The sequence below is a fragment of the Cebus imitator genome, unplaced genomic scaffold, assembly GCF_001604975.1.
Source record: "Cebus imitator isolate Cc_AM_T3 unplaced genomic scaffold, Cebus_imitator-1.0 Scaffold121, whole genome shotgun sequence".
NCBI classification, from domain to species: domain Eukaryota; kingdom Metazoa; phylum Chordata; class Mammalia; order Primates; family Cebidae; genus Cebus; species Cebus imitator.
The window spans coordinates 1,488,183-1,499,376 of record NW_016107436.1 but is presented as its reverse complement, the minus strand read 5'-3'; the positions used below and the strand labels follow the sequence as shown (position 1 = coordinate 1,499,376).

Below are 11,194 nucleotides of genomic sequence, written 5' to 3'. Positions count from 1 at the left end.
AAAAAAAAAAAAAAAAAAGCATCCAGTATGAATACCAACCTCTAAAAGAGGTTAGCCTCAACTCTCAGGGATATATGAGTCAAATACTTCAAAATAATTTTTGAGTCAGTAACTTGGCTCCACACTAACAAATTTTTCATTTTTTCTAGTTGTCTACATACCTTATGACATCGTGTATGGCAAGGCACTTTAAGGTCAGAACTACAGATGTCAAACTAGTTCTCTTAATTTCAGGGATCACATGGTCAGGCATACACTGGTTCCAAAAATCTTTACTATAGATCCGAAAGCATTTTCCCGAAGAAGTCCTGCCAGCTCGGCCACTTCGCTGTAATGCCTCGCTCCTACAGAAGGAAAAAAACCCAAAAAGTCCCCAGGATGTTCTGTGGGTTTCTCAGATAATTTACTTTCTCTCCCCCTACCAGCTAGAAATTACCTAATCAGGTGTTCTTTGAATAAAAAGATTTGACATAGAGACTTACTTTGAAATTGGAACCACCTCCAGGATGTCCAACCCTAATCTGGGGTTGTGATTTAACTGTTTCACGAAGCCACCATCTACCACATATCTAAAAAGAATCAAAGCAATTTAAGTTTCTGGAAAATAAAAAAAGACCTGTTAATTTTTAACCACTTTGGTTTCTCCTTTCCTAGCAAACCAGCAAGTACACAATGCCTATTACGTTAAGTCAAAAACTTCAAAGTCAAGAAATCAGAATCCTCATATGTTGCTGCTGGGAATGTAAAATGGTTCAGCCAAAGTGGAAAATTTTTGGCGGGGGGTCCTCAAAAAGTTAAACACAAAATTACCATATGATCCAGCAATTCCATTTCTAAGTGTACACCCAAAAGAACTGAGAACAAGTACTCAAACAAATACTAATAGATGTTCATATCAGCACTATGAAAAATAGCCGTAAGGTAAAAACACCTAAATGCCCATTAACCATTAATCGATGAAGGGATGAACAAACTGCTTTGCGTATACATATATAGTATATATACACACACATACATAGACACACACAATGGTATGTGTGTGTGTGTGTGTGTGTATACACACACACACACACACACACACACACACACACAATGCAGTATTATTTAGCCACAAAAAAGAATGAAGTACTGATACATGCTACAATGTGGATGAACCTCAAAAATATTATGCTAATTGAAAGAAAGCAAACACAAGAGGCCACATATTCTATGATTCCATGTATATAAAATATCCAGAACAGAAAATACATACTGCTTCCTGCTGACACATCTAAAGAATTAAAAAGAATAAAAGAAAATACATATACAAACAAAAAGCAAGACTGGTAGATGCCAGGGGCTGAGGTGGAGAGGGGAATGTGGAGAACCTGCCTAATAGGTATGGGGTTTTATTTTCAGGTAATGAAATATTTTAGAACCAAGTAGAAGCAGTGGTTGTACAATACTGTAAATGTACTAAGTACTACTTAATTGTTCATTTTTAAATGATTAATTTTATGTGAATTTTGTCTCAATTAAAAAAAAAATACAAACTTGAAAGTCAGCTTCAGACCATTTTAACAGATTCAGAATCTAATTTCAACTAGCCCTTAACATGCCATTTTAAGCCAATTAAATGGTGAACAATTCAGGTAAGAAACCAAAGTAGGATAGCAGTAGCAGGACAACATTTGGAAACATGCTATTTAATGGCTTTTGCCTGCGCAGGAAACAGAAAATTACAGAGGTTAATTTACCCAGGAGAGCACTCTCTTAATCCCTTAGTGAAACCATTATTTTTAAAGTAACAGAGAAAAGCAAAGGAAATTAGACTTCCTCTCAGACCTGGGTGATCATTTGACCCAGGAGAAACACATAGGATCTTTGCGATCCAGGTTCAGCCTTCCTGTGGCAGACAATCAGACTTTAAGATATAAAATATATTGAGTAAAAGATAAATATCCCAGTCTTAAAGAACTTCACATTAATTATCAGTCCAGACTTAAAATTTCCTAGTATCTCCTTACTATATTTACCAAAAAAATTTGAGAGAACTATTTATTACATCTAAAAAAGGTAAGGGACCTGAATCCGTTAATTTTCACAAAAAGATAAAAAGTGAGAGACAGTATATCCAGATAAACAATGGATACATAAACTTGCTCTACCAAATGAGGCTGCAAGAATCAGATCATCTAAGGTGTATACTTGTAATGGGAGTACAGAAAAATAGGTTTTGGCTTCCTATTTACTGAAACTCATGAAGCATTATATACAATCTACATAATCTTAAATTTGGAAAGAGGAAGCTTCAAGTTGCCAAGTAGTTAAAAAGTGTGAACAGCCAAGTACAGTGACACATGTCTGTAGTCCCAGCTGCCTAGGAGGCTGAGGTAGGAGGATCGCTTGATCCCCATTCAAGGCTGTAGTGTGCAATGACTGTGCACCTGTGAACAGCCACTATACTCTAGCCTCAGCAACATAAGGAGACCCTTGTCTCTAAAACAAAAAGTGTGAATAGGAATATAGTATATACCTCCTATACCATTTCCTGCTCAAAGCAATCAATAATTACAAAATAGGTGATTACATGTTAAGAACATTAAAAAGTAGGAGAGAATGGAATTAGTGGAGGGCACAGAAAAGTAAACTCAGTAGTAATGTTTAGCTAATGTTTAGTAATGATAGGTTTCTTTGACTTTAAGAGAAATTTCAAAAGTTATACCTGATTCCATCTATTGTCAAAGATGTTGCAGAAATATTGGTGGATATGACACATTTTCTAATTCCAGGTGGAGGCGGCAAAAATATTCTCCTCTGTTGATCTAAAGTATATGTAAAAACAAAATATCAATTTACAACATTCATCTGTCAAACTCAAGTTTTGAAGAACTAAATTTTTCATTAAAAGTCATGTTTCTTTACCTCTTTAATAATCTTGAATTCAAAATACGACAGCAAAAACTGTTTTTTTTTTTTTTTTTTTCACTGTTAAGATTTCTAAATCCACGTAATCACAGGTCATTACTGCTAAAACAAAACAAAACAAACCAACAAAAACCTACAGTAGGCTGGGCTAGGCTCATTCCTGTAATCCCAGCACTCTGGGAAGCCAAGGTGGGCAGATCACTTGAGGCTGGAAGTCTGAGACCGGCCTGACCAACATGGAGAAACCCTGTCTACTAAACATACAAAAATTATCTGGGTGTGGTGGTGTGTGCCTGTAATCCCAGCTACTCAGGAGGCTGAGGCAGGAGAATCACTTAAACCACAGAGGTGGAGGTTGCGGTGAGCTGAGATGGCACCATTGCACTCCAGCCTGGGCAACAAGAGCGAAACTCCATCTCAAAACAAACAAAAACCAAAAAAACCTACAGTAATGTCCTCTACTGCCCTCTGAAGATACGTAAAAACTGTGGACTCTCTCTCCATTAAAAGTCAGGAGTTCGAGACCAGCCTGACCAACACAGTGAAACCCCCATCTCTACTACAAATACAAAATTAGCCAGGCCTGGTGGCACGCATCTGTAATTCCTTCTCAGGAGGCTGAGGCAGGAGAATCGCTTGAACCCAGGAGGTGAAGGTTGCTGTAAGCTGAGATTGCACCACTGTACTTCAGCCTGGGCAACGGATCAAGACTCCATCTCAAAAAAAAAACGGCATGTATGTACACGCACAAAAAGTTTTCAAATAATTTTAAGGTATTCAGAGACTCTCTGAAGCTCATTCACAGACTCCAGATTAAGAACGTCTCTCTCCTTAAAGATTGATTAGCAAAGTGGTTTTTATTGAGGGGGTCTGCCTAATCCACAACTACTTCTTAAAAGAAGTAATACCACACTCATTACCACCACCCACAAATCCTAAAGAGTGGGCCCCAGCAGCTATGCTTATAGTGTGGTAACTTGTTCCTCCAACATAGTTTATGGCACAAGGGATAAGCATTTCCTCCAAGCTGAGCCAATTTGATTCTCTGATGAATTTCAAATAAGGTGCAAGAGATATTCAGTTTGATTAGGCTAGTCTCTTGTGAAGAGAAAAAAATGTGTGAACCACAGAGAAAAAACTAATGTACCCGGAAAAGAGACAGCTAGCCTAAGGTGAAAAAAGAATGAATCAGCCATGACAGTTGACGAGAGGGTATTTCTAGGCTTCTGGCACTTTCCAGGCCTTAAGAGACAGGACTGTGAAATAAGTAAAAAGACGAGTTGAGCCAGACTTGCTTTTCCACTAGGTTCAGCAGAAAACAGGGCAAGAAAGTTAAGAATGTTTGCAAGGAAATTATTGCAATATGAGGGAAAGGAGTAAGTGAAGGCTGGTAAAACACAAGTTTCAATGCATTCTGAAAATTGTTGAATTAGCAACAGTGAGTAAGTTGGCAGAAACAGGAAGTAATCATCAAGAGGGCAGATGTTTACAATGTCAGAAATCATGGTGATGACAAATACTAGGATGTAAGCATCTGAATGGGTCACTGAGGTAGGATATGTCAGTGATATCCAAAAATTAGGAGGAATCATTTCAAGGAATACACAAGCCAATCTATTGGAATATGAAAAGAAATTCTTAGCATTTCTATTCATATTTTTCATAGCATCCTTTTAAACCTTTTATATGATTGCTTTTTTTTTTTCTTCTGAAACAGAGTCTCACTGTTGCTTAAGCTGAAGTGTAGTGGCACAATCTTGGCCCACCACAACCTCCACCTCCCCAGTTCAAGAGATCCTCCTGCCTCAGCCTCCCAAGTAGCTGGGACTATAGGTGTGTGCCACCACACCCAGGTAATTTTTTTATTTTTAGTAGAGATGGAGTTTCACCATGTTGGCCAGGCTGGTGTCGAACTCCTGACCTCAAGTGATCCACCCACTTCAGCCTCCCAAACTGCTGGGATTACAGGCATGAGTCACCACACCCGGCCTGTTGCTATTTTATATGTATGAGTATAGCAATACATACATATACTTTAGCTAAATATTTTATAAATGCATGATTGCCATTTGATTTCCATAAGATATATTCATATTCATTTAGAAAATTCATTTTTCTACATGAGCATCCTCAAGTTATTTTCTTTTCAGCAGCCAAGAAAATCTTTAAAAAATTAAGTTTTAAAAAACATGTTTTAAAAGAAAATCTTACAAAGATCTACGTATTTTCAACATATAAAACAGACCAAAGTTGAACTATCGCAAGGAAGAAAACGAGTGGCACAGATGAGCAGTTTTAAAATCATGAAACTGGGCTGGGCGCAGTGGCTCACTGCCTGTTAATCCCAGCACTTTGGAAGGCTGAGGCGGGCAGATCACATGAGATCAGAAGTTCAATTCCAGCCTGGCCAACATGGTGAAACCCCACCTCTACTAAAAATACAAAAATTAGCTGGGCCTGGGGACGCATGCTTGTAATCCCAGCTACTCGGGAGGCTGAGGAAGGAGAATTGCTCGAACCCAGGAGGTGGAGGTTGCAGTGAGCCAAGATCATGTCACTGTACTCCAGCCTGGGTGACAGAGACTCCATCTCAATCAATCAATCAATCAAATAAATCATGGAACTAGGCCAACCATCTCAGTGTATACATTTAAAAAATTAAAAGTCGGCTGGGCGCCGTGGCTCACGCCTGTAATCCTGGTACTTTGGGAGGCCAAGGAGGGTGGATCACCTGACGCCAGGAGTTTGTAACTAGCATGACCAACATAGTGAAACCCCGTCTCTACTAAAAAATACAAAAAAATTAGCTGAGCGTGGTGGCGGGCGCCCGTAATCCCAGCTACTCGGGAGACTAAGGCAGGAGAATCACTTGAACCCGGGAGTCAGAGTTTGCAGTGAGCCAAGATCGTGCCATCCCACTCCAACCTGGGCAACAAGAGTGAGACTCTGTTTCAAAAAAAAAATTAAAAGTCAGAGAGCTCAAGTACTAGCTCAAAATTTACACACAGGCAAATTTAAAACAAAGTAATGTTGCTATTTTTTAGATCACTCTGAAATTAATTTTTTAAGAAGAAATGCTAGAAAGGTCACTTATAAAAGGTATCTGTAGATAAGTTTTTATATAAATCCAAAAATAATTCTGAAAAACCTATTTCTTTCAGAGCTGAAGAATCTGGTGAAAAACATAAGTTCAAATTATTTTTTAGGTATTTCTTATATTTAGCTCATTTCCTCGAGATAGATAAAATGGGTAGTATATTACCTTATAGTTCAAATTACATGTTTACACATTTACTTATTACCTATCTACTCTGCTATTATACAATCCTGCTCCAAAAGGACAGGCACATTTCCGATACTTAGATCAATGCCAGGGTTATAGTAATTGTTCAATAATTAGTTGTAAAATAAATTGATAAATTTCTATTATATAACTGATACATTAAGATCCTTCTACCTTTAAAATCACACTTTATCCTAAAATTTTACATAAATTAGAAATGTCCTTTCTGAACACAGTTATCCATAATCAAGTCTGTTCTTCAATCAAATCTATTTCAGAAAGTCCCTAAGTTGTTTAGTCCTCAATTCAAGCAAAATTTCAGATTCATACCATTTTATTTACAATAATTAATTTAAAAGTCCTGGAACTGCTGTCACAGTTGTTTCACATTTTACATTTCGCCCACACATTTTACCACCATGTTCCACCGTTACACACACATGCCAGTTTAATGTTTATAAAGGGATGGAAAAAAGTTAAATACTTATATTCCTAGAGCAAGTACTCACTCTCTAGGAAAGAAAGGGAAAATACCTCATTAAGACACAGCAGTTCTCGGCCAGGGACGGTGGCTCACATCTGTAATCCTAGACTTTGGGAGGCCAAGGAGGGCGGATCATGAGGTCAGATGTTTAAGACCAGCTTGACCAACATGGTGAAACCTCATCTCGACTAAAAATACAAAAATTGGGTGTGGTGGTGCATGTCTCTAATCCCAGCTACTCAGGAGGCTGAGGCAGGAGAATCACTTGAATTGGGGAGGCAGAGGTTGCAGTGAGCCAAGATCACACCACTGCACTCTAGCCTGAGTGATAGAGCAAGACTTAAGTCTCAAAAAACAAAAACAAAAACAAAAACAAAAAAACAACAACAAAAAACCTGATAACCTCCATTCCTGATTTTCCTACCTATGAAAGATTATGATACTCCTTACCCCACCTATCCCAGGACCTAATAAAGTACTAGGATATTATTAATAAGGAAGGAAAAAAATTGGCATAGGGGCAGAAAAATGTTCCAAAGTCTACCAAGAAGTAAAGATATTGAAGAACGACCTCTCAATACTCTTAATGAATGCTCCTAAGAAAGACACATGTGATGTATGTTAAAGCCAACCAAACCTTCCTCCTAGAATTCCTTATCTCTAATTTCCCCAAAAAAGAACCCAACACAGAGATATGCTTGTTTGTGTATATGTGAATAAAAGGAACTTAAAGCAATAAACTTTAAAACTGTCAAAGGGGGAGAAACAGCCTCTAGAAGAGAACAAAGTACATTGGTCAGCTCAAATTCTGCCCCACCCTGAGATGTCCTTTAGGTAAGTCAAAAATACCTCAAGAATTTTCACTAACACAGCTCAAAATCAAACTCCTGACACAGAAAAAGGCTTGAGATGCTAAGTAAATGTAGCTGAAAAAGATAATGGGACTAGAAGGAAACTAAAAAATATGGAAGACAGACAATTCAACATAAGAATAATTAGTGTCCCTGAAAACTGACAAATAGGATATAAGCTATATTCAAAGATATAACACAAGATAATTTCCCTGAAATAGAGTTAAATCTGCAGATCAAAAGAGCACATCAGAAATGTTCACCATCATGTATGTGGTTGTGATAGTTACACAGGCATATGCATTGTCAAAATTTAATCAAGTATATGCCTAAAACACATACTTCTTGTATATAAATTATATCTCAATGAAATTGATTTTTAAAAAGAGCACATCAAATTACAGAAAATGTTAATATAAAACATTCAACACACCAAAAAACCTAATTGAAACTACTGAACTTTGAGGATAAAGACAGAAATTTTCAGGCAATCAGACAGAAAAGGCAAATCACTTACAGGGAAGGCAAAAAATAGTAATCATCAGGCTGGCCTTAGACTTCTCTGCAGCAACATTCAATGCCAGAAGACAACTGAACAACGTCTACAAAGTTCTAAGCAAAAGAAAGTGTGACCCAAGAACACAAAACCCAACCAAGATGTAGTTCAAGTATAAAGACAAAGGTCAGACACTACCAAAAAAAAAAAAAAAAAAAAAAAAAAAAAAAAAAAAAAAAAAAAAAAAAAAAAAAAAAAAAAAAAAAAATACAGCACTCAATGGCCCTTGTATTTAAAAAAAATTAACAAAATCCAGCCAATCTAAAATGAACAAAAAATTAACTTAGGAATGGGAGAACCATGGTAAAAGGATAGATGATGAAAACTGAATCAATCTGAATGACAGAAAAATAAGTAACCAAAATCAGAAGGGAGGACATAGGAAATTTCATTTTTCAAATCAAGGAGTTAACATACAAAATCTTTTTTTTTTTGAGATGGAGTCTTGCTCTGTTACCCAGGCTTACTGCAACCTCTACCTCCCGAGTTCAAGCAATTCTCCTGCCTCAGACTCTCTAGTAGCTGGGACTACAGGTATGCGCCACACCGCCCAGCTAATTTTCATATATATATATATATATTTTTTTAGTAGAGAAAGGATTGTACCATGTTGACCAGGCTGGTTGGTATCAAATTCCTGGCCTCAAGAGATCCTCCCACCTCAGCCTCCCAAAGTGCTGGGATTATAGGTATGAGCATTCACACCCGGCCAACAGATAAAACCTCTAATAAAATACAGGCTAAAAGCAGTAACTTCAACTGAATATTTTTCACCTTTTTAATCTTAAAAGCAATCTTTTATAAAATATTATCTCATGTGGTAAAAAAAGATTTACTTGAAGTTTAATAATTCCTTCAAGTAAAATCAAGTCAAAAGTAAATGCTTTTTAAAAAAGAAACTAATAGTATCATCTCACTTTTAGAAAGTATTTCTATCAACTTGTCTACCCACTTACCCTTCTGTTAATATATATGTACCCATACACACACACAGATGTTTGAATGTTTTCCTAAAATTAAATAGTTATTTCAGATGGAAAAACTTGAGGTGATTTCTTTTTACCTTTGTAATTCTGTACACTGCTTGAATTATTTATAATAAAATAGTATCATTTTTCCTCAATCAAGTAATGTTTCTTAAATAAGTGGAAGCAAATATGCTAAGACACCAACTGTGTTAATTCTGCACAGTGGGAACTGTTTTTCTGTACTTTTCTATACTTTTTAAGTTTTTGCAAAGGTAAAAAAGGAAAACATAAAATCATATAAAACATAATCTCATTTTTTTCTTAAAAAAATAAAACTAGGGCTGGGCACAGTGGCTCATGCCGGTAATCCCAGCACTTAGGGAGGCTGAGGCAGGCAGATCACCTGAAGTCAGGAGTTCAAGACCAGTCTGACCAACATGGAGAAACCCCACCTCTACTAAAAATACAAAACTAACCAGGTGTGGTGGTGCAAGCCTGTCATCCCAGCTACCCAAGAGGCTGAGGCAGGAGAATGGCCTGAACCTGAGAGGCGGAGGTTGCAGTGAGCTGAGATCGTGCCATTAGGAGTTGCCATTTGCTTGGATTAATGATCTGGGATGATATGATGCATAGACCAGAGAGCCCAGTGAGAAAACCCAGGAAATTCAGCACCAAGGAGTGAGACTCAACCAGAAAGGCTCTTATGAATTATGTGTGGAAATGACAAGTGAGACTTAGAAGCCAACCTCTCCAAAACAAAAAATTCTAAGAAAACAGCAAGCTAAGGATGAAACTTGAAGAATCAGTCATTTATACCTGATGGGGAGACCAAGGAACAGGGAGCTGGCAACAGCCTCAGAGAAACAGTATTCAGGAGAACTAGAGAATTACATATTATCCCAGCAGACAGCATTTCAAGAAGGATACTATCATTTGTATCACGAAATCAAAATATAAACAAATAGAAAAAAGCAGTGAGATTTGAGAAATAAGTTATTAGCAACCTTTATTAGTGTAAAAATCAAACTTCACTTAAATAAGATGCAATAGAAGATTCAGAACATAATTTTCAATGTGGCAGTAAAAAAGAATGAAATTATTCTGTATAGAAAAATATATGTGTATGTATATATTTAGTTAATGGTTAATGACAAAGTAAACATAATGGGTTTTGAATTTATCAGTTACAAAGTAAATTATGAAAGGGTCAATGAACAAAATCTCGAGAAACACTGAGAACCTTAAATATCCAACAATGGTTCTAAGAATTTCCCTGAAGATGTAAAAATCTAAAATAGAGATCTATGCTAGAAGGAGCTAATATCGTTATAAAAGAGATTTCCAAAGTAGCACATCTATGGTTCTTTACTGATACATATATTTAAAAACTTTGTTGACATAGGGATAGGAATCACCCACTCAACAAAAGCTGTTAATACACATACACAGAAAATATAAAAACATTCAAATGCAAATTCCAAATTCAAAGAGGAGACTAAGGTTAATTTTCCTTTAGTTTTACAAGTTAAATTCCGTAATAAAACAGTTTTACAAAACAAATTCTAAACCTCATTCAACAGTATTTACTAGGCCGGGCGCAGTGGCTCAAGCCTGTAATCCCAGCACTTTGGGAGGCCGAGGTGGGTGGATCACAAGGTCAAGAGATCAAGACCATCCTGGTCAACATGGTGAAACCCCGTCTCTACTAAAAATAGAAAAATTAGCTGGGCATGGTGGGACGTGCCTGTAATCCAAGCTACTCAGGAGGCTGAGGCAGGAGAATTGCCTGAACCCAGGAGGTGGAGGTTGAGGTGAGCTGAGATCGCGCCATTGCACTCCAGCCTGGGTAACAAGAGCAAAACTCCGTCTCAAAAAAAAAACAAAAAACAAAAAAAACAGTATTTACTAGAACCAAAATGTCAACTCAAGAGTTTGCATTTGCTCTTGGAATTCACAAAAGAACAGGATGATTCTTGAAAAGCAGACGAAGCTATGGCTACTTAAAAGGAAAATTATCCACGGCCGGGTGTGGTGGCTCACATCTATAATCCCAGCACTTTGGGAGGCAGAGGCAGGCAGACCATCTGAGGTCAGAAGTTTGAGACCAGCCTAGCCAACATGGCAAAACCCTGTCTCTACTAAAAA

General features: G+C 37.2%; 1 protein-coding gene across 1 annotated transcript in view; it reads right to left on the bottom strand.

Annotated features, from left to right (window-relative positions):
• The window catches only part of DHX40 (DEAH-box helicase 40), a 48,466-nt gene that overhangs the window by 28,381 nt on the left and 8,891 nt on the right, over positions 1-11,194 (bottom strand). The window contains exons 6-8 of the mRNA XM_037742442.1: positions 2,705-2,821; positions 483-569; positions 162-344 (exon numbers count right to left, since the gene is read on the bottom strand). Of these exons, the coding sequence (XP_037598370.1) occupies positions 162-344; positions 483-569; positions 2,705-2,821 (387 nt within the window). The remainder of the gene's footprint in view (positions 1-161; positions 345-482; positions 570-2,704; positions 2,822-11,194) is intronic.